Source organism: Macaca fascicularis, chromosome 15 (assembly GCF_037993035.2).
Source record: "Macaca fascicularis isolate 582-1 chromosome 15, T2T-MFA8v1.1".
Lineage (NCBI taxonomy): Eukaryota > Metazoa > Chordata > Mammalia > Primates > Cercopithecidae > Macaca > Macaca fascicularis.
Genome location: NC_088389.1, coordinates 16,128,433 through 16,152,094, shown reverse-complemented (window position 1 = coordinate 16,152,094; position 23,662 = coordinate 16,128,433). Strand labels below are relative to the sequence as shown.

At 53.2% G+C, this 23,662-nt stretch overlaps 1 protein-coding gene across 1 annotated transcript in view; it reads right to left on the bottom strand.

Annotated features, from left to right (window-relative positions):
• The window catches only part of ENG (endoglin), a 43,970-nt gene extending 30,880 nt beyond the window's left edge, over positions 1-13,090 (bottom strand). Inside the window, exons 1-2 of the mRNA XM_045372691.2 lie at positions 12,665-13,090; positions 1,368-1,519 (exon numbers count right to left, since the gene is read on the bottom strand). Of these exons, the coding sequence (XP_045228626.2) occupies positions 1,368-1,519; positions 12,665-13,061 (549 nt within the window). The 5' untranslated portion in view covers positions 13,062-13,090. The remainder of the gene's footprint in view (positions 1-1,367; positions 1,520-12,664) is intronic.
• Positions 13,091-23,662: the final 10,572 nt, after the last annotated feature.

Below are 23,662 nucleotides of genomic sequence, written 5' to 3'. Positions count from 1 at the left end.
ACACAAAGTGTGTTTGGCACTATCTATGATTTGGAAATTATCAAAGCCCACAGTCCTCGTGGAGGGCAGGGCGGTGGGGAGCAGGGTCCCCCGATATTGGTGGTCTGAGCACTTTCTTATCACTGCACAAATGCAGGGCAACTTAACAGTTTTGGGGGCAGACCGGCCATAAGTTTACCCGGAGCTGACACAGCGAAGTTGTTATCAGGACCTAAGGCCACACCAACCAGGTGTAACCTCCAGTCCAACCAGGCCAGAAGCCACGTGAATACTGAGATCCACCTGGGGAACCAAGTGGCAGGCTGGCTCTGGCATCCCCAGGGATCTAGTGTGAACTCTGGCCCTGGGCATGTCACTCCACTGCTCTCAGCCAGCCTCAGTTTCCTTCTCCAAGAAGTGGGGATAGTAACAGACCCTGGCAGATGAGCCTCGGGAGGCTTAATACATGTGAGATGCTTAATTCCTGGCGTAGAGTTGGCCCTAGCACCGTCTCTAGCACATAGTGCTTAACAAACATGTTATTATTATTAAGGACAAACATATCAGACAAACTGATGGTGGGCTGAGGGGGGGTCTCCTGGGGAGAATCGTCTCCAGGCCGCAGCAGCCTTTGGATCTCTGAGGGTCACAGATGTTCAATAGGGGACATTCCAGGGAGAAAGATCTGGGCTCAACTGAGAAGCACTTTTCTTTTTCTTTTTTTTTTTTTTTTTTTGAGACAAGGTCTCACTCTGTCACCCAGGCTTGAGTGCGGTGGTGCAATGTCGGCTCACTGCAGCCTCCGCCTCCTGGGTTCAAGTGATTCTCCTGCCTCAGCCTCCCGAGTAGCTGGGATTGCAGGCACACACCACCACGCCCAGCTAATTTTTGTATTTTTAGTAGAGACGGGGTTTCACCATGTTGGCCAGGATGGTCTCGATCTCCTGACGTCGTGATCCACCTGCCTCGGCCTCCCAAAGTGCTGGGATTACAGGCGTGAGCCACCACGGCTGGCCCAAGAAGCACTTTTCAAAGTCTGAGCTCCCTAGAGAGAAGCTGCATGCGTCCTCTAAGATTCCGTGAGGTCTCCACCATCGGAGGTGCATAAACGAGACTCGCTTGATGCCCCCACCCATCTGGCTCTTCTCTACTCAGCTCTTCCCACCTGAGTCTTGTGGTGGCACCCACAAGATTGCCCTGATCCAGACCCTGCCCCTAGAAATGGCACCTCTTATGGGCCCTTTGAGATGCCCACATCACTCTTTTGGCAGGGGGCCTAATGAGGACTCAGCCACTGCCCCAGGGACGCCACAAGAAAGGCACCCCTCACCCCTTCTGCCTTGGAGCTTCCTCTGAGCCCGCACCCGACCCTGCCATGGGACACTCACCCTTGGGAACTCCAGGAAGAGAACATGGACTTCAAGGATGGCATTGGGCACCTGAGCCACGCAGCCCTTCGAGACCTGGCTAGTGGTATATGTCACCTTGCCCCTCTCGGGGTCCACAGGCTGAAGGTCACAATGGACTGTTTCTGCAAGACCTGTTGGAGAAATCCAGAAAGAGGCTGGGTGAGAATAAGGTGATGGCAATGACTCCTACTTTCCAAACTTCTCCTAGGGACTTGACATGAGCTAAGGGCTTTCCTGCACCATCACAGCCACCTTACGAGGTGGATATCATTATATTTATTCCATGGATTGAAAAACCAAGGCTTGGAGAGGAAATATCTCCTGCCCAAGGTCAGTGTTACTACGTAAAGGATTGATGAATAAAAGGACACCCAGCTAAATTCAAATTTCAGATAAACAATGAGTAAATTTTTTGAAGTATTAGTATATTGCAAATATTGCACAGAACATACTTATACTAAATTTTCATTGTTTATCTGAAATTCAGATTTCACTGGGCCTCATATATATGTGTATATATACACACATATATACATATATAGATATACATATATAGATATATACATATATACAGATATATATACACATAGATATACATATATACATATATAGATATAAATATATACAGATATATGCATATATAGATATACATATATACATATACAGATATATATACACATATACAGATATACATATATACATATACAGATATACATATATAAATACATACATATATATTTTTTGAGATGGAGTTTTGCTCTTGTTGCCCAGGCTAGAGTGCAATGATGTGATCTCAGCTCACTGCAGCCTCCGCCTCCTGGGTTCAAACGATTCTCCTGCCTCAGCCTCCCAAGTAGCTGGGGTTACAGGCATGCACCACCACACCTGGCTAATTTTGTATTTTTAGTAGAGACAGGGTTTCTCCATGTTGGTCAGGCTAGTCTCGAACTCCTGACCTCAGGTGATCCGCCCACTTCGGCCTCCCAAAGTGCTGGGATTACAGGCGTGAGCCACCATGCCCAGCCAGTCTCCTATATTTTTATTATTTATTTTTTAAAATTATTTTTCATTTTTTATTTTTATTTTTTTTAGACAGAGTTTTGCTCTTGTTGCCCAGGCTGGAGTGCAATGGCGTGGTCTCAGCTCACTGCAACCTCTGCCTTCCAGGTTCAAGTGATTCTCCAGCCTCAGCCTCTTGAGTAGCTGGGATTACAGGCGTGCGCCACCACGCCCGGCTAATTTTTTGTATTTTTAGTAGAGATGGGACTTCTTCATGTTGGTCAGGCTCATCTCGAACTCCCGACCTCAGGTGATCCGCCTGTCTTGGCCTCCTAAAGTGCTGGGATTACAGGCATGAGCCACTGCGCCCGGCCTATTTTTTATTTTTTTTTGACAGACTCTGCTCTGTTGCTCAGGCTGGAGTGCAGTGGCAAAATCATAGCTCACTGCAGCCTCGACCTCCCAGGCTCAAGTGATTCTCCCACCTCAGCCTCCTGAGTAGCTGGAACTACAGGCATGCACCACCACACCCAGCTAATTTTTTCATTTTTGTAGAGATGAGGTTTCACCATGTTGCTCAGGCTGTATTGAACTCCTGGACTCAAGGGATCCTATCACCTTGGCCTCCCAAAGCGTTGGGATTACAGGCATGAGCCACCACACACGGCTTATTTTTATTCGATGTATCTGGCAACCCTATGGTAAGGCAGGAGCTGAGATCAGGAGACAAAGCTTCCTCTCTTGTGCCTCAAGGTGGTGGGAGGAATGGTCTGAAGGGGTTGAGAGTTCCCTAGCCCCAAGGGACAGGGCGAGCTGAGAAGGCGGCCCAGGTTTGGAGGGAGACTGCCGGAGCAGGCCGCAGAGCCCGGAAACACAGGTCCTGAGGGAAAGGAATGGAATTTCACCCGGACCCAGCAGGGTCGGAAAAGGAAATGAGGTTCCTACACCTCGTCCTGAGGAATGTGCCGGAGGAAGGGGGCTCCGGAGGAGGGAAGGAGGACAGAAGGGGAGACTGTTTGGAAGTTTGTGTCTCCATCTTGTCGCGCTCACTTCCTGTTTTCTTGGAGATCAAAGATGGGCACGGAGAGACTGGCCTCATATCCAGCCAAGGCCGGCTCGGAGGAGGGGGCAGGGAGGCTTCTTCTGAATCCTGGGCTGTCTGGAGCCTCACCAGCCTCCATCCTCACCTTCCCACAGCACGCTGGGCTCTGGGCCCCAGAAGTCAGCAAAGGACGTGAGATAGCTGCCCCTTGCCATGGCAACGCCATTCCCAGCTCTGTCTTGGGAAGGAGAAGATCTGGATGAGGACCTCTGAAGGCCACGGGGGCCCGGGCCTTATATGTCCTCTCTCTGGCCCTATCCTACATGTCCCAGGGACTCTGGAGTGCCTGGACATAGTGGCATTTTGGTTTAAAACAAGCTTCCTGGAGCCAGGCTGACCTGGTCTGCCCCTCAGGCCCAGTGCTTACCAGCTATGTGGCTTTGGTGGGTCATTCCACCCCGTGGGGCTTCAATGCCTGGTCTGTAAAATGACAACAAACAGAGCCTACATGATCCACAGAGATGGTTGGGAGGACTCCCTGAGACTGCATACATGGCAATTCTTATTGAAATTTCTATTTATTTATTTTTCAGACAAGGTTGCCCTCTGTCTCCTAGGCTAGAGTGCAGTGGTGTGATCACAGCTCACTACAGCCTTGAGCTCCTGGGTTCCAGCGATCCTCCTGCCTCAGCTTCCCTAGTCGTTGGGACTACAGTTGTGCGCCACTACGCCTAATTTTTTAAATTTGCAGTAGAGACTGGGTCTCGCTATGTTGCTCAGGCTGGTGTCAAACTCCTGAGCTCAAGCAATCCTCTCACCTTAGCCTCCCAAAGTGCTAGGATTACAGGTGTGAGCCACCACATGTGAGCCAGCATGCCTGGCCGGCAGCTCTCTTAATTACAGTTATTTTACTGACTTCAGTCACTGTAGAATTGACTGGTCTAAGGGGTGGGGTGGGGTGTAGTGGCAGGATGGGGTGGCCTCCAGGTGACGGTCCTTCTGGATGGAGAGGTCACTGGGGTCTCTCTTACCCCAACAAAATCAAGGGCCAGTACCATCTCCTGTCTCCAGCCCCTCTGACCCACCAGCCCTCATGTTCTCCCCACCCTCTCCTTTTGTCATCAGCGAGCACAGGTTCCTTGGCTCTTACCTAGTTTAAACCCCTCCTACTCAGATGGGGAGACTGAGGCCTGGAGGGGCGGGACAGGTCAAGTCTCACAGGACGTGGCTGACCAGGCCGGGCCGGGGACCCACGTCTCCCGACATGACCCAGTGTCTGGCCTGCAGATTATCGCAGCGGCTCCCTCCTTCCCTTTGGGACTTTCCCTGCCCCCTCCCCAGACTTCCAGGAACCCCAGTTCCTCCCGGATTGCTGGGGCCGCCTGGGGCCGCCTCCTCCATGCCGTCAGCCAGCGGGAGAGGCCACAGGCCTGGCCATTATGTAATGATCAGATAACAGGCCTGGCGGGGAGATCAGATAAGAGGTCCATTTATTTTGGGGCCTTTTCGAATCCTGGCCGCCCCCACCCCGCAGACGAGAATGGGGAGACAGGAGGGAGTGTGACGCCTGGGCCTGTCTCCCGGAGCCTGAGGCGGGCCCAGACCAAGTTGAAAACAATCCCCTGGCACCAAGGGAAACGCCAGGGCCTCCCGGGACTGGGTCAGAGGAGGAGCCGCTGGGGGCCTGGGTGACTGGAGCCCCAAGTGAGAGACCCAGGAGCCACCTCCCACCACTGTCCCCTCTCCACCCTCGCCACCCACGTGCACTCAGCACCTCCCAGACTTTCCAAACGGCTACCTCCAGCACCTTGGAGGATGATCAAGAAAAACAGCTCTGGAGCCAGATGGCCTGGGTCAAATCCCAGCTCTGCCTCTTAAAATGCTGGTCACCTTGAGCAGAAGCCTAACCTCTCTGAGCCTCAGTTTCCCCATTTGCAGGCCACCAATAATCACTGCAGATGCTCCCATCATGCTTACTGGGAGCCTAGGTAGCATTTCAAGGCTTTACACAAGTGAACTCATTTGATCCTCACAGCAGCCTTATGAGGTAGGCAACTGCTATTATTACACCCATGCACACTCGAGGAAACTGCAGACCAGGGCGGTTCAAGAATGTGCCCGAGGTGACCCGGCTACTAAGTGTCAGGGCCTGGATTTAAACCCAGACAGTCTGGCTCCAGCAAGCAGCAGGCATTCGCAGGCTGTGTATGTCAGTTTGATGGGGTAACCCCTGTCAAGTGCCTGGTACTGAGTAGGTGCCCCAGACACAGAAGCTGTCAATATTGTTTCATCACACCAGGACAGGTACTTTTCTTCCCCCCTGCACCGCCACTGCCCCTGCTTTTTTTTTTTTTTTTTCTGAAATAGAGTCTCACTCTGTCACCCAGGCCAGAGTACAGTGTCTCGATCTCGTCTCACTATAACCTCTCCGTCCCAGGTTCAAGCGTCCCAGGTTCAAGCAATTCTCATGCCTCAGCCTCCTGAGTAACTATAGGTGGACCACCACACTCAGCTAATTTTTATATTTTTGTAGAAATGGGTTTCGCCATATTGCCCAGGCTGGTCTCAAACTCCTGGGCTCAAGCGATCCGCCCGTCTCGGCCTCCCAAGGAAGATACTTTTCAACAAGGGTCTTTTTTGCTGTAAGGCCTGCCCCATCTTGTTCAGTACCTCCTGGCCACTCTTTACCCTTTTTAGGTCCGATTACAGCCTCCCAGGTTTCCCAGCATCCAGCCCAGCCACTGTCCCCAGCCACCAGGAGGTCTCAGCATGCCTTGGCCCCGGACTCCCCCATGGTTCCACCATGCCTGCAGGGTCAAGTTCCTGCACTGCAGCCTACAGTAGAGATGAAAAGCACAGCGATTTGACAGATGCCAAAGGTTCAGGTCCTGATTCTTCCACCCGCCCGCTGCCTTTCCATCCTCAGTATTCTCATCTGTAACATGGGGATGAAGATCATCATAACAGCTTCCTATGGAGTCGGCAAGCAGGCCAGTAAATTACCCCTGCACAGCACTAGGCCAGCTCCTGAGAAGTGGGGGTTGCTCAGGAACTGGTGACAACCGTCACAATTATTTATGCCCAGTCAGGGGAGATGTGGGCTCTTCCCCTAAACACACCTCGCTTCCTACCCCTGCCATGCCCTTTCCCAGATCAACGCTCATCCTTTGTTTGACCATCTGGCCTTTTTCTTTTTTTTTGGAGAGTCGGGGTCTTGTTCTGTTGCCCAGGCTGGAGTGCAGTGGTGCAATCATAGCTCACTGTAGCCGCCACCTCTTGGCCTCAAGCAATCCTCTGCCTCAGCCTCCCGAGCACTTACCGGTATGAGTCATTATGCCCGACTCAGTTTTAAAAATGTTTGTGGAGAAAGAGTCTCACTATGTTGCCCAGGCTGGTCTTGAACGCCTGGCTTCAAGTGATCCTCCCACCTTAGCCTCCCAAAACATTGGGATTACAGGCATGAGCCACCATGCCCAGCCCCTAGCCAACTTCTATTCATCCTTTAAAACCCTGTCCTGAAAATCTCATTGAAGCCGGTCCCTCCTTTCTTAGGTGCATCTGTCCTTGGATGTCCTTGGAGACCCATACATGCCCAGGTGTGCTGTTTTGATTTGCCAGTGTGTCTGCACTCCCAGCAGACAGTGAGTTTCTCCAGGACAAGGAGAGTCCACACCATTCCATGTTCCAATCACTTAGTCCAGGGTTCAGAGCAAACATCCATTTCCACTGTTGGATACAGTGAGTTCTAGATTTCTCTTCAGAGAATCAGTATGTCAGTATGTTCAGTTCTTTGTCCCCCATTTTAAAGTTTAACTTCCTCGTAGTTTCAGTAAACAACCTTTTCCACCAGTTTTAATCAGTAGTTCACATCTGTTCCCCTGGTCACCTGCTCCGTCCTGACTCATCCTGGTCATCTGCTTTGACCTCACCCCTGGTCACCTGCTTTGACCTAAGTCACCTTTAGTGACCTGTTCCAAACCATCCTTCCTGCCAAACTACTCACCCCGCCACTCTGGCTCATACCCTTGCTCTCTCTAAAATAGCCAATTGGAATTAGCTTAGACTGTGAGGTCCAGCCTTAGCCAATAGGGGAATGACGCAGCAGTAGGGGCTACCTGCATCAGGAATAAGAACCCCTTTCCCTCCCTTGTTCAGGTGTGCTCTCGCCATTACTCCATTCTTGAGTCGCACCCTTGTATAGAAGTAAAAATTGCCTTGCTGAAAAACGAAATTTATGTTTGAGTGCTATTTCTTTGCAGCACTGAGGAACAAGCATTTTGTTTCTAACACCACAAACATCCATTTGTGGAACTGGCTGGTCAGGGCTGCCTCTGACCTGCTGGGTGACCCACATCAAGTCCCCCCACCATTCTGGGACTCTGCTTCCCCATGGCTAGTGGGTAGGGAAGAGGGAGGGGTGGATAGGACATATTCTAAGTTCTACTGGGGGTCTGACAGTCTGAGGTTTCACCTAAGGATGAAGGCAGGAAGAGACGGCAGGGCATAGATGGGGCTGCTGAAGGTAAAGGCAGGGTCCCAGGGGTTGTGCCCCGGATGGGAGGGCTGTTATGGGGGCCAGGGAGAAGGTTCAGTGCCTGCGGGGAGAAGATCAGGCAACAGGAAGATCCTCATCCTCTCCACTGTGGCAGCACACTGCAGTGATTAGGCCCAGGGCTCATGCCCCAGCGGCTAATTTCAGGGCAGTGTTACTTGGGTAAATTCTGTCACCTGACTGAGTTATACGAGTGCCTCAGTCTCCCCATCTGTCAAATGGGAGAGAAAGAGTGTCTCTTTTGTAGGGATTTTGCAAGCGTTAAGTCTGATAGTACACATACTTAGAGCAATGTCTAGCATACTGTAAGTGCTGAATAAATGTCAGTTGTTATACCAACTCTTTACCCCATCTCCACCCCTGCCACAGGGGTTGAAGCCAGCTGAGCCCTAGATGAGGGTCCCCTTCAGCCTCCAAGGCTGGTGCCCCAAAGCCTGGGCTGGAACTAGGAAGCGGGGTCCCAGAGCCAGGGTAAACAGTTCTCCAGGTCTCCAGCATCCAGGCCACAAAAGTTGTGGGGAAAAGAAGCTGAATTTGGAAGCAGACAGCCTGGAGTTGAAATTTGCACCTGTCATTTGTCCCAAGCCTCAATTTTCTCATCTGTAAACTGGGGATACAGGCCAGGAGGAGCTGGCCCTCTGCCTGACACGCTGGGGACAGAGGGGAGGTGGCCACCTCACTGTTGCTCAGATCCACCTCCAGCCCTGGGGCAAACGAATGGGTCTGTCACCAGAGGGCCCAGCCCCAACCCGTCTGTGACCACAAGCAAGTCACTCTGTTCCTCTGGGTCACATCTGTCTGGCTGAGGTGAGGGAGAATCCTAATAGTCACATTCCCCATGTCTTGGGGAGCCCACCCTCTCCTAGTTCACATGGTTCCTGCTCCAGCCTCCTTTTCCTCCCAGCAAATGGGAACGCAGCCTCTAAGAGATGGGCGTTTGAGGTCTCAGCCTTGCACCACTGACCCTTCTCCAGAAGGAGTCCCAGACCCCGACACAGACAGCCAGCAGCATGGGGACTTCAAGTCCTCCAGCAAAGGATCCTCCACACCCACGAACACTCTTCAATCCCAGTCGCCCAGCACGGGCCACGAGCCCCTGCAACCCTGCTGCCGGGACGCAATCCACATGAAATAATCCAAAATACAGGAAAAGGCGCACGTACCAAAACTGTGCATGGCGGTGGTATTTATAACTAGAACAAAGGAGAAACCACCTAAATATTTAACAATAAGGGATCTGCTAAGCAAACAGTGAGTGACAGGTTGATGGGACAGAATATTCCAGAACTGCAAGAGGATGGTCATGGAGTTCACAGGACAACATGGAGACCTGGTTCGAAAGAAGTAGACCAAAGACTCCCGAAATGTGGACCCCACTGGATTAAAAGTAGCTTAAAAAGTAAAAAAAAAAAAAAAAAAAAAAAAAAAAAAAAAAAAAAAACTAGTAAGCCATCTACCACTGTACTAACAGTACCTGTATCAATAAAGGAGTTCTGAGGTAATGTTTTTCCTTTTCTCTATTTTTTTTTTTTTTTTTTTTTTTAGGGGCAGGCTGAGGCAGCTATATGGTTAATTTTAATTGCTTTAAAAAAATCTCTACATGTTTGTTCTTTTCTTTTCTTTTTTTTTTTTTTGATACAAAGTCTCACTCTATCATCCAGGCTGGAGTGCAGTGGCTTGATCTCAGCTCACTGCAACCTCCACCTCCCAGGGTTAAGCGATTCTCCTGCCTCAGCCTCTCAAGTAGCTGGGATTACGGGCACCCACCATCACGCCTGGCTAATTTTTGTATTTTAAGTAGAGACAGGGTTTTGCCATGTTGGTCAGGCTGGTCTTGAACTCCTGACCTCAGGTGATCCACCCTCCTCAGCTTCCCAAAGTGCTGGGGTTACAGGCGTGAGCCACTGCACCTGGACTGCTTATTCTTAAAACAAAACAAAAGAAAACAAAAAAAACCCCAACATGACAGGAAAGCGTGTCTTAGAAAGTCAAAGTCCCAGCCAGACACAGTGGCTCACACCTGTAATCCCAGCACTTTGGGAGGCTGAGGTGGGTGGATCACGAGGTCAGGAGTTCGAGACCAGCCTGGCCAACATGGCAAAACCCCCTGTCTACTAAAAATACAAAAATTAGCCGAGTGTGGTGGCCGGCACTTGTAATCCCAGTTACTCAGGAGGATGAGGCAGGAGAATCGCTTGAACCCGGGAGGCGGAGGTTGCAGTGAGCCTAGATTGTGCCATTGCACTGCAGCCTGGGTGACAAGAGCAAGACTCCATCTCAAAAAAATGTTAAAAAGAAAGTGAAAGTCCCATAGAGAAAACCCCAGGCCACAGAACAGTGAGAGTGGGTTAAATAGAAAATTCTATTCCAGAATTTTCTCTATTGCATATTGTACATTATTACTATTTTAATGTTGCCGAAATGGAATTATTGTTGTTTGGGCACCTAACAGTGTGTCCCTGACATCCATCCATGGCAGTGTTCATATAGCTCTGTCTTCTTGGTGCCTATTGCATGATACTCCATGGTAATTTATTAAGAGTCTCTGCTCATGGACATTTAGATCATTTCCAGTTACTGGATTTTTGTTACAGGTACCCATGGACCACACATCTTTACAGAGTTGGACGAGTAACTCTAGAAGGCTGACTTCTGAAGGTTGATTTGTGAGGGTAACAAGTTACACGCAAGGTACAGTTTTAGGAGATTCTTCCAAGTGGTGGCCCCAAATTCTAGACCCATTTCTAGGATGTCGGGGTCACTCCTACCCCCAGCCCCGGCATGGAGATCTGGGTTCCAGGCCCTGGTCCCAGGCTCCCCTCTGCCTTCCATGGGCCTCAGCTTCCCAGACCATAAATGAGTTGGGTTGATGGTCTGTTGTATCTTTGAGCCTGTGACCCCTGGTGCACTGGGACCAGCTCCTACCTGTTCATAGAAGCAGACTGAGACATTTCCAGGAGTTTCTCCAACTGGCTGTTACATAGCTATTACTATATATTTTTAAAAGAGCACGAATGTCCAAACGCATTTCTTCCTAATCGTTTTACACCCCTGACTGTCATCTCTGCTCTTGATGTGATCTGCGCCTGCAGAGACTCTGGAGAACCAACTGCCAGGTGCACTGGGCACTGATTCCCATCCACAAGCTTGGTGAGTTGGTGGCTTGAAGTCAGCCAGGTGGGAGTACTTAAACGCTGTGGAAATCCACAAACGCTACAGACCGAGCCCCCCACCCTGTTGTTAATTATTTACCAGCACACCACTGCCTTTGATCCTTAAAAACCAGGCCCTAAATGTCTGCATGCACCTTTCTGTAATGACCAAGAGGAAGAGAGTGTTACTGCAGCGAGCAATGCGTGGGAGGGAGATCTTGGAGCTTAGGTAGGGGCTTCGTCTTAGCCGTGTGAACTTGGCAGGTTAGAGCCTCCATTTTCTCTTCTGTAAAATGGGGACGATGACGGCAGCCATCTTGCAGGGTCGTTGTGAGCCGCATTAAGAAGGTTTGCCCTATCACACCTTGCTAGGAGCAAACATTTAGGGAGCCTCAGGCTAGGAGTCAAATCCCTGCTAAGTCACTTAATATGTCTGAGACTCAGTTTCCTATCAGTCAGGTGGTGGGCAGAGCTTTAGAGACCTAGAATGAGGGACTCTAAAATGCCGTCAGGTGGGGACGGGAGGAGACGGTGGCTGCCCCACCGCTGTTTTCCTTCCCCTTCCTCCCCACACTCGCAGCCCCCTTCTGCCCCTCTTCCCCCAGATCCATCAGAAAGCCCCTGGATGCGCAGGTGGGTCAAAGGATTGTCCACAGGACCGGCCAGTGGCTTGAGGTGGCCGAGGGATAGGGAGTGGGACGTGGGGCTGGGGGTCCCTGGCTCCTCACGGCCCCTCCTCTTGTCAGTTTCAGAAAGCAGCACAGGCCATGACCCCTTGGAAGAGCCCCCCAGGCTGAGGAGCCCCCACAGAATCCCTAACCTGGCCGGCACCCACTCCCGCACCCTTCCTGGAGATCAGGGAGGTGGGAGGGAGGCAGAGCAGGGCCCTGCAGCCTTGGCCTGTTCGGTTTTAGGAGCTACTCAAAGGCCCTGGGGAAGGTGAGCTGGAGGAACTTAAAAATAAAACAACACAGAAGGGGCCAGTCTGTCAGAGCCCTCTCTGCAATGATCCCTCACCACCAACCTTCTCGGCAGCTGAGGGAAGTCTGTTGTCATTCCCGCTTTGCTCAGAGGCCCGAAGGCAGTCCCCCAAGATCACACCACAAGGAAGTGCCTATGTGACATCTGAACCCAGAGCCAGTGCTCAGAACCCAGGCTATGGGCCCTCCTTCCCATCCATTCCTCACGGGGAAACTCAAGGCCCAGAGAGGGCAGGAAACTCTCCTGTGGCTGCACAGCATTCTAGGACCTAGGCTTCCCGGGGAGTAATGGAACACAGCTGGGTGAGCAGACGCCAGAGACCAGGGTTGAAGTGAAAGAGTCAGCCCAGTTTGCCCGAGGCTTTCCAACACTGAAAGTCCTGTATAATCGTTTAGTTCCAGCAAACTGGGAGGGTCGGTGACCCTCCAAAGCCCCATGGATGACTCCGCTGGGCGTGAGCTCAGGATACAGGAAGGAGGCCGGGAGTACTTGGGGCCTGGTCTGTGCACCAGAGGCCGAGTCTCCCCACCCCGGGTCCCTGGACACCTACTTGTGGGGCTGAGGCTGCAGCCGGCCAGCAGCAGGGCAACAGCCAGAGGGAGCGCGCCGCGGTCCATGCCGTCCACGCGGGGTCCTGTGCGCTGGGCCTTATCCGGTGTCCAGAGGCAGGGCTGCGGGTGGGCGCCGGGGCCGGCGTGGGCTTGCGCGGGGACCCGAGGGGAGCAGGCGGCCGGAGCGACGGCGTCCCTGCTCCAGCCTTCTGGGGTGGCGGCCGAGGGGTCAGGAGAAGTGGACACAGGGACGCGGGGCTGGGCTGGGGTTGCTGTCCGAAGGATGGGCGGGGAGGGGTGCTGGGCTCCAGAGGATGGCAGTGACGGCAGCAGTCCTGGCCCCAGGGCGCAGATGAAGGCTGTGGTCTGACCGGCAGCAGGGAGCTCCCGGCTCATCCAGCCCGGCCCAGGGAGGCAGGAAATGCGCTTCCTTAGAGAAGGGGCTGGGCCAGGCCGCCTGCCAACCGGGTAGAGGAAGTGCCACGGGCTTTGTCACTGGGTGGGGGGCCCTGGGATGGGGGGAGGCAGTGGGGTGGGAGGGCCCAGGCTCTAGGCTTGTCTCCCCAAGCACCCCACCCTCCCATCCCACCCTCTCCAAGGCCGGCGGGTGGGGACGCATCAGGCAGCCCCACAGATGAAAACAATCACCCTAACAGCCCACCGAGCGGGCCTTTCACGGGGCTGGGCTTGGCTAAAGTAGTTCCTGTGGAATTTGTGACCCCCTGAGCTCAATGATCCCATTTTGCAGATGAGGAAACAGAGATCCGATGTGTTGAGATCACTGGTTCAAGAAGAGGGTAGCGCTGGGATCCTGCCCACCTCCACCACCTCATGTCTTGTCAGGCACCAAACCCGGCCTACTAAGTGCAATTGACATGGGGCTGCCTAGCAGGCGGGAAAACTGTGGCACAGCAAGGTGGCTACGGCTGGGGTCTCTGGGCTCAGAGTAGCTGCCCAGGGCCACACACTTCATATCTGACCCCTTCCTGGGTGGAAAATCCTTCATGGACAAAACACAGCTCCAGGCCAGGTGCAATGGCTCAAGCCTATAATCCCAGCACTTTGAGAGGCCAAGGCAGGTGGATCACTTGAGGTCAGGGGTTCAAGACCAGCCTGACCAACATGGTGAAAACCTGTCTCTACTAAAAATACAAAAATTAGCCGGGCATGGTGACATGCGCCTGTAGTCCCAGCTACTTGGGAGGCTGAGGCTAGAGAATCACTTGAATCCAGGAGGCAGAGGTTGCAGTGAGCCGAGATCAGGCCACTGCACTCCTGCCTGGATGATGGAGTGAGACTCGGTCTCAAAAAAAGAAAAAAAAAGAAAACTCCAAATGATGGGGACTTTAATGGCACTTCTGAAGTCACATGGCCCTGGGTTCAAATCCTACTCTGCTTGCTTGAGCCATGAGACCTTGGACAAAGCCCCTCAATTCTCAGCGCCCCCTGCTTGCAAAGTGGGGCACGATGCCTTCCTGGCTAAGTCATTATGAGATTTCTGAGGGTGAGGACGCTACAGCACTGAGCCCTGGGACATACGGGAGATGCTTCCCCATCAGTGCTCCCTGAGCTGGGTGACAGTCCCCAAACTGTCCCATGTTCATTCTGCAAACAGTAAGCGCACCTACTATGTGCCCACCATGGTGCTACTCAGAGGTAGCACCCAGGGCCAGGCCCATGGAAGCTCAGAGAAGGAAGCCTGGGCCACCTGGAGGGGCTGGCATTTAAGCCTGCCATTTGAAAGACGGGGTGAGTTGGGGGTGGGGAGAAGAAGGGGTGAGGAGGATATGCCAGGCAGGGGTGCCAGACTAAGCAAAGGCACAGAAGCAGGAAGCAGTCGGACCACCGTGAGACCAGCAGGGGTGTGGTGGGGACAGGAAGCTGGAGAGGCAGAGTCTGGCCCTGCATTGGGAGGGCCTCGAATGCCAGGACTTTGTCCTTAGGGCCACTGGGCATCATGGAGAGTTCTCGAGCAGAAGGACGCTGGCAGAGCTGGGCTTTGAGAGAGCAAATCTTTGTGTGTGCTGGCAGGACCCACGGTGAGATGGAGCCAGAAGGTTCTTCTCCCTGGATCTTCTACCTGCCCTGGGTCACAGGTGGAGAAACTGAGGCCCAGGGAGGGAGGAGAAGGCTGGAGCCCTGGGTGCCTCTGGAGGGAGGATGTCGGTCCGGGGTCTGAGGCCAGGCGTCTCCGTGCTTATTGGCCAGCCCCGGTGACAAGAGTAGGCCGTGCGTATGTCTCTGCAGGAGCTGTCACAGGGGCTGGGAGGGTTGGTGTGGCTCTTTGGGTGGGGATTAGGGATAGTTTTGCTCACCCAGTCTTGTGGCTGCCTGGCCAGTTTGCAGCCAAGCATGGCTGTGAGGTCAAGGGAGCGCATCCTCTCCCGGGGGGCCACCCTGAGAGGGGCATCTCCTCTGCTTTTTCCTGTAACTCTGGAGACGAGGCCATGGGCACCGTGACGCAAAGGGTGGCTCGGTGGGGTTTCAGGGGTAGCTCTGAGGTTTCCCCAGGCCCCAGACCAACATCTGTGCCCCAGGGACAGTTAATCCAGCTCTAGGGGCTGAGCACTCTCTCTGCACCAGGGCCCGCCCTAGGCGTTCACCTTATCAGCTCTGAACCCCCACAGCCACCCCGGGAGGTGGGTACAGTTATACCCCCACTTTACAGAGGAGGAACCCCAGCTGGAGGGTGGTGACCCCAGGGCTGCCTGGCTCCAAGCTCACCTCCTTCCCTGCCACCACCCCTTGAGCTGAATTTGGAGTGAGGGGTAGATGTGGCAGGGGCTGTGGGTATCTCAGGGTGTTGGGGGCATCTGGGGCAGTGACAGGGACCCCACAGGAGGCTCTTCCCAAACCTCCCTCCCTCCCCTTCCCTCCACGCTGCACGGTCTATCCCTATCCACGTTGTAAACAAGACCCAATGGATTCTCTAGAAAGCAGGAGAGACTCCAGGTGGACTCCAGGAAGAACTGGGGCCCTGATTCCAGACACCTCATGGAGGAAGGAAGAGATTGGGACCACCGTGGGTGAGGGGTGAAGCGGAGATCACCTCTGGCTCCCACAGCACCCTGACCTTCCCCGTCACACCCAAGCCTGTGTGCGGCCATTTGCACGTGTCTCTCTACTCGACTAGAAGCCACACGAGGAAAGAGACTTTGACACCCTTTGCACTGCTGTGTCCCCAGCACAGAGCCCAGGGCCTTTTGGCTCTTGAAATAGATTTGCTGAAAGCATGAGGGACCCTAGAAGACAAGGGGTGGGAGTCATGGAGGCCCAGAGAGGTGGTCCTTGTCGTTGGTTCCCAGGAGAAAAGGCCGGTCCTGGAGTGGGTCTCCTGCCCCAGGAAGCCCCATGGCCACATGACCTCACAGCTGGGCACAGGCCTTGGGGTAGCTGTCTTCCATGTCCGTCAGCTGCACTCTCCCTCCTGTGGGACACATCCACTTCCCCACCACCCCCCACCCCTGCAGAGATCAGAGGAGGCAGGAGGAGGAGGGTCCATCTTCCAGCCCCTTCCCTGCAGGGCCAATGCATACTGGTGGCCTCCCTCCACTGAAGGCCACGGTCCTGTTGGGGACCCCCTCCACACAGTCCTGTCCGGCTGTGGACTCGGCTCCTCCCCTGGCCTCTTCAGGCTGAGGGTGGTCACAGCCCACGCCGCTGCCAGCCCTGGGGTTCTGCACCATCCCTTGGGGCTTCCCTACACCCCAACCACACCTGTGTAAACAGACCCTTCATCAAACTCTCCTCTAATGATCCTACTGGAACGTGCCATCTGTTTCCTGCCGGGATTCTGGCTGATACGGATGTGTTCAGGTACTGTCTGTCCACACGCCCGAGAGACGCATGGCTGATGGCCAGGTCCCTGTGCCTGGACCCCACAGAGGGCAGATGCACACTTTCTGCTCCTTCTTCCTCCTGGCTGGCCAGGAAGGCCAGGACTGCAGGAAAGGACGGAGCACGTCCACCCTGGCCACTGGCCACTGAAGGAATTTCAGGCGGCCCCCAGGGACCCACCAGGCGGCTGACCGTCTCCAGCACCGGCCCGGAGCCAGAGGCTGTTGATAACAGCAGGGCTAGACCCACAGGGTGGAGCAGGGTGCCCAGGCTCTGCCCCACACTGGCCAGGTGGCCTCAGGCAAGATCTTTGTTTGTTTGTTTGTTTGAGACAGAGTCTCGCTCTGTCACCCTGGCTGGAGTACAGTGGCACGATCTTGGCTCACTGCAACCTCCGCTTCCTGGGTTCAAGCGATTTTCCTGTCTCAGCCTCCCGAGTAGCTGGGAACATGTACCATCACACCCGGCTAATTTTTGTACTTTTAGTAGAAATGGGATTTCACCATTTGCCCAGGCTGGTCTTGAACTCCTGACGTCAAGTGATCCACCCGCCTTACCCTCCCAAAGTGCTGGGATTACAGGCGTGAGCCACTGCACCCGGCCAGATCTTTCCACTTTCTGAGCCTCCATTTCTTCATCTGCACAAGGGGAGGGCAGTCTGCTGGTCTGGAGGAGTTCAAAGGGCAAGACAAGAATTGGAATCGCGCCACTATCCACGAGCTTGCCTGGCCCTGTGCCAAGTGCCACTTGACAGCCACTTCAGTGGCTGAGGCTGTCATGTTGGCATTTTACAATGGAAGAAACTGAGGCTCAGGTTTGCAAGGCCACAGGGCTGGGAAGAGGCAGAGGATAATTGAAATCCAGGCTTCTTTCCCTTGGCTTCCAGAACATTCTGTCCTGGCTTTCCTCCCACCTCCCTGGTCACCTTATCTGTCTCCTCCCTGGTTCCTCCTTGTTCCCCCAGGGTTGGTCCCTGGCCCCTTCCTTCTCTGTTTACCCTCACTCCCAAGCCAGGTTTTCTCAAACCTTTGTGACCCTGGCGTCACGTCCCGGCACAGACCCTGGGACTCAGACTCAAATAATGGAAACAAACATTCTGTGGTCCTATAGATAGATTTGCGGCTATGATGCCCTCCCATAACCCCCAGCCTGTTGAATTTTCTTTCACTACTCGTCACAAGCTTATCTGTTGGTTTCGTTACCCACCAACCATGGCCCAGTCTTGGCCATAAAATATAATGCCCTAGACTGTTTCTACTCAAAGTGTGGTCTTAGTTTCTTCTGGAAGCTTCTTATAAATGCAGATTTGAGCCAGGCTTAGTGGCTCAAGCCTACAGTCCCAGCTACTCAGGAGGCTGAGGCAGGAGGATTGCTTGAGCCCAGGAGTTCAAGGCTGCGGTGAGCTGTGATCACTGCATTCCGGCCTGGGTGACAGAGCAAGACCTTGTCTCTAAAAAATAAAAAAGGAAGGGCCGGGTGTGGTGGCTCATGCCTGTAATCCCAGCACTTTGGGAGGCTGAGGTGGGTGGATCACATGAGGTCAGGAGTTTGAGACCAGACTGGCCAACATGGCGAAACCCTGTCTCAACTAAAAATGCAAAAATTAGCCAGATGTGGTGGTAGGCACCTGTAATCCCAGCTACTTGGGAAGCTGAGACAGGAGAATCTCTTGAACCCAGGAGGTGGAGGTTGCAGTGAACTGAGATTGCACCTCTGTACTCCAACCTGGGTGACAGAGCAAGACTCTGTCTCAAATAAATAATAAAAATAAAAAATAAAAAAATTTAATAAAAAGAAATGCAAGGGTTGGGTACGGTGGCTCACGCCTGTAATCCAGCACTTTGGGAAGCCGAGGTGGGTGGATCACATGAGGTCAGGAGTTTGAGACCAGACAGGCCAACATAGCGAAACCCCGTCTCAACTAAAAATGCAAAAATTAGCCAGGTGTGGTGGTGTGCACCTGTAATCCCATCTACTTGGGAAGCTGAGACAGGAGAATCTCTTGAACCCAGGAGGTGGAGGTTGCAGTGAACTGATATTGCACCACTGTACTCCAACCTGGGTGACAGAGCGAGACTCTGTCTCAAATAAATAATAAAAATAAAAAATGAAAAAATTTTAATAAAAAGAAATGCAAGGATTGAGCACAGTGACTCACGCCTGTAATCCAGCACTTTGGGAGACCGAGGCAGGTGGATCACCTGAGGTCAGGAGCTCGAGACCAGCATGGCCAACATGGTGAAACCCTGTCTCTAATAAAAATACAAAAATTAGGTGTGGCGGTGCATGCCTGTAATCCCAGCTACTCATGAGGCTGAGGCAGGAGAATCGCTTGAACCCAGGAGGCGGAGGTTGATCTCAGTGAGCCTAGATCACGCCACTGCACTCCAGCCTGGGCAACAGAGCAAAACTCCATCTCAAAAAAAAAAGAAAAAAGAAAAAGAAATGCAAACTCTTAGGTCCTGTCCCAGACCTGCTGGATCCGAACCTGCGTTTTCACAAGATCCCCATGGGAATTGTGTGCACGTCAACGTTTGAGAAGGCCTGTTCCAGGCAACCTTGTCCAGACAACAGCTTTAAATACCATCTAGATATGAAGGGCTCCCGACTGTATGTCTCCAGCCAGAACTCCCCATGTCTCCAGGGCCCTGGATGTCTAACTCGTATCTCAGACTCCACACATTGAAAACTGGGCTCTGTTCTTTCTCTGCAAACTGCTCCTGCCTCAGTCTTTCCATCTCAGACCTTGACCTCCTCCCACGGCACAAGCTTTGGGGTTGACCTTGGTTCTTTCTCTCATGCCCTCCTCCAAGTCACAGCAAATCTGGCAGGCCCTCCCTCAGATTCCCAGGGACTGTGGAATATGGCTGCTTCTCACCACCCACAGCCACCTCCCTCTTGGAATGTCACAGCCCCCAGTCCCTGCACTGAACCCACCTTGCTTCCAACTTGTCCCCAGCCTTTTCCCTGCTATCAAGGGAGCTTGAGTCCAATTCCATCCTGGCTCTGCTCAGCACCCTCCATTGGCCATTGTCTCCCTCAGAGTCAAAGCCAAAGCCCCTCCGGCCAATGAGGTTTTCTCTCTGTCCCCTCTTCAGCCTCCCCTTCTGCTCACCTCCACCCTACTCCACTCCAGCTCCTTGCTCTTTCTCAAATGTGCCAAGCACATGCCCACCCCAGGGCCTTTGCACCTGCTATTACTGCTCCCTGAAACACTCTTCCCCTAGGTCACCACAGGGCTCGCTCCCTTATCCCTGATCAAATGTCACACGGCCAGCGAGGTCTTCGCTGAGCAGCACATTTAAAACAGCCCTCTCCTCCCACTAGCAATGGGCCCCTGTGGCACCATCTGACACTAGATATTGTTTTTTTGTTTGTTTGTTTTGTTTTGTTTTTTGAGACAGAGTCTCGATCTGTCGCCCAGGCTGGAATGCCGTGGCGCGATCTCAGCTCACTGCAAGCTCCGCCTCCCGGGTTCACGCCATTCTCCTGCCTCAGCCTCCCGAGTAGCTGGGACTACAGGCGCCCGCCACCACGCCCGGCTAATTTTTTTGTATTTTTAGTAGAGACGGGGTGTCACCGTGGTCTCGATCTCCTGACCTCGTGATCCACCCGCCTCGGCCTCCCAAAGTGCTGGGATTACAGGCATGAGCCACCGCGCCAGGCCTGTTTGTTTGTTTTGAGACAGAGTCTTGCTCTTTTGCCCAGGCTGGAGTGCAGTGGCGTGATCTAGGCTCACTGCAACCTCTGCCTCTCAGCGGATTCTCCTGCCTCAGCCTTCAGAGTAGCTGGGACTACAGGTGCACACCACCACACCTGGCTATTTTTGTATTTTTCGTAGAGATGGGGTTTCACCATGTTGGCCAGGCTGGTCTCGAACTCTTGAGCTCAAGTGATGCACCAGCCTCGGCCTCCCAAAGTGCTGAGATTACAGGCGTGAGCCACCGCACCCGGCTGACACACTATATATTGTTGATTGATTTGTCTTCCTTTCCAGAACAGAAGTTCTACGAGGACTGGGGTTCTGCCTTGTTTGCTGCTGAATCTCCATCACTAGGAATAGTGCCTGGCCTGCTAGGTGCTGAAGAAGCTTGTCAATCAATGAGTGGGTTGGGCCACTGAACTACACGGCTCAAGGTCTCATGGGCGATGATTTGAGTCCCCAGGGTATGGGTGTTGGGGGCATTCTGAGCCCAGGGACAGGGTCTCTGAAGAGGAGGAATGGCTTCCCAAGAGTAGGGTCTTGTCACATCCCGCCAGACCCTACCCTGTTCTAGAAGAGCAGAGTCCCTTAAAGTCACCCTCTCTTTCCCCAAGGAAGGGGCCCTGGGAGCTGGAGCCTCCAAATCCTAGGTGAAATTGGCCTTCCTGATGAAAGCCCCCCACCCCCAGAGCTAAAGAACCCATAAAAACTCCCTAGGAGACAGAGGATTCCACCGGACCAGGATTCTAGAACCTCTGAGTTGTAAGGGCTCTGAGCTCATAGAAAGAGAAACTGAGGCCCAAGAGGGAAAGAGACTCACCCAGCACTCCCAGTGTTGCGTTTACAGGCGTGAGCCACCGAGCCTGGCTTATTGTTATTTCAGTGTGTATTCCCCCCATGGCAATCCAGGCAGGAGCCCACGCAATAGAACCCCTGGGCATAGGGAGAAGGTCTCGACCTCTGCCCCTGCTGCTGTGCTACCTGGGGCCAACCACACAGCCTCTCTGGGCCCACTTCCCTAGCGAGGGAGCCCTGTGCGCACAGGCTGCACGTGTCCAGTAGGGCTCCTGGCCCCCACTCCTCTAAAGCCCCCCCTCGCGGAGTCGCCAGGCCTTCCTGTTTACTCGAGGCCCCTAGAGCGGCTGGGAGGCGACAGCCTTGGCCTCCTCTGCTCCCCACTTCCTTCCTCTCCCACTTCAGCGCCTCCGGCCCAAGCCCTCAGGGCCCTCGAGGCCAAGACCTGGGGGCTCAGTCTTTGTGGGGGCGGTGGGGGGGCATCCGAGGCCACTACCCAGCGAGTCCCACCCCGGAGCACCCAGGTTATAGAGGCTCGAATCCCACTGGCTGTCAGAATGTTCCAGCACCTTGGGACAAGCCACTGCCTGGAGTGTCCTTAGAGATAAGAAGAGTGTGACAGCATTGACGTTATCCAACCCAACACCACACCCAACTCTCAGTCCACCAGCGGGGGTGAGCACTCACTGACCCTGCAGGGTCCTCTCCTCCTCCACACTCCTCCCTGAGCTCCTGCCTCCACAGGACCCCCTCTGGCCCTGCCTCCACCAAGCAGGATCTCCGGAAGCTGCTCACGGTGTCGGCCGTAGACCAGCAGCCTGTGCGTCACCACCCAACCTGGACCTGCTGAATCAGAATCAGCTTTTTCACAAGACCCCCACCCCAGGATATTCGTGCGTGCACCAAAGCTGGAAGCGCTGCAGATCTGACCTTCCTGTCTGGTTTAAAAACCCTTCACGAGCCTCACCTATTACGTATTTTTGTCCCAAAGGTTTAACCTGAATCTACGAAGACTTTACAATTAATGTCCAGTTCACAGAAATGTTGAAGGATAAAGGAGCAAGTTAAACAACACCATAAGGAAGGACAGGGAATGTAGAAGGAGGAATTCTCTGCAGAACAACTGGTTCCTTCACAGCAAGACGGGGAGAGTGGTCCTAGATTAAAAGAGATCTTGGCTGAGCTCAATGACTCATGCCTGTAATCCCAGCACTTTGGGAGGCCAAGGCAGGCAGATCACCTGAGGCCAGGACTTTGAGAGCAGCCTGGACAACATGATGAAATGCCGTCTCTACTGAAAATACAGAAATTAGTCAGGTGTGGTGGCGCCTGTCTGTAATCCCAGCTGCTTGGGATGCTGAGGCACAAGAATCACCTGAGCCTGGTAGGTGGAGCTTTCAGTGAGCCGAAATTACACCACTGCACTCCAGCCTGGGCAACAAAGCGAGACTGTCTCAACAGAAATATAAATAAATAATAAATAAATAAATGAGATCTGATGAACATCACAACCAAATGCGATGTGCAGTCCTGGATTGCATGCAAGTTTCAACAAACCAGCTATGAGACACATTTTGGAGACACTGGGGAACATTGCACACGGGCTGAATGTTAGCTATTATGACACTGTGTGTGAGAGTGGCGGGAGTGTGAATTTAGTGTTATTGAAACTCTGAGTTGTGGTTATTTAGGAAAATGTTCTTATTTTTGGTCATACTTTATTTTATTTTTATTTATTTATTTTTTGAGATAGCGTCTCACTCTGTTGCCCAGGCTGGAATGCAGTGGAGTGCCCGGCCTTTGGTCATACTTTAGGGGTAAATTTTTCTCATATTTGTAATTTACTTAAAATATTTTGGCAAGGTCAGGCATGGTGGCTCACACCTGTAATCCCAGCACTTTGGGAGGCTGAGGCAGGGAGATCACCTGAGGTCAGGAGTTTGAGACCAGGCTGGCCAACATGGTGAAACCCTGTCTCTACCACAAATACAACAACAACAACAACTGGCTGGACGTGGTGGTGTGTGCCTGTGGTCCCAGCTACTCGGGAGGCTGAGGTGGGAGGTCCGAGAGGCAGAGGTTGCAGTGAGCTGAGACCACCTGAGGTCAGGAGTTTGAGACCAGCCTGGCCAACATGGTGAAACCCTGCTTAGCTGGGCATGGCAGTTCACACTTATAATCCCAGCTACTCGGGAGGCTGAGGTGGGAGGATTGTTTGAACCCAGGAGGCAGAGGTTGCAGTGAGCTGAGATTGCACCACTGCACTACAGCCTGGGTGACAGAGTAAGACTTTTGCAAAAAACCAACCAACCAACCAACCAAAAAACACCTCTTTCTTAGCCTCTCATTGCCCTTGTGAGAAAAGCCTGATGCGTGTGTCAGCATTCGAAACCTCGTGAGTCTGGTTCGTACACTGCGAGCCTTGTCTCTTGCTACCGCGACCCCGCTAGCCTGCGTTACAGCCCCCCTCTGCAGTCTCAGCTCTCCCCACACCCACAGGTCCTTTCCACCTCTGTGGCTCTGCAGAGCTATCCCCTCTGCCCTTCCTTGCCCTCTGTCTTGTGGTGAACTCCCAGGTGTCTTCAGGGCCCTGCCCCAGAACTCTGGCTCAAGGAACCTCCCACCAATAAGTTTCCTCTGAGCTTGGTGCACTCAGCTGCTC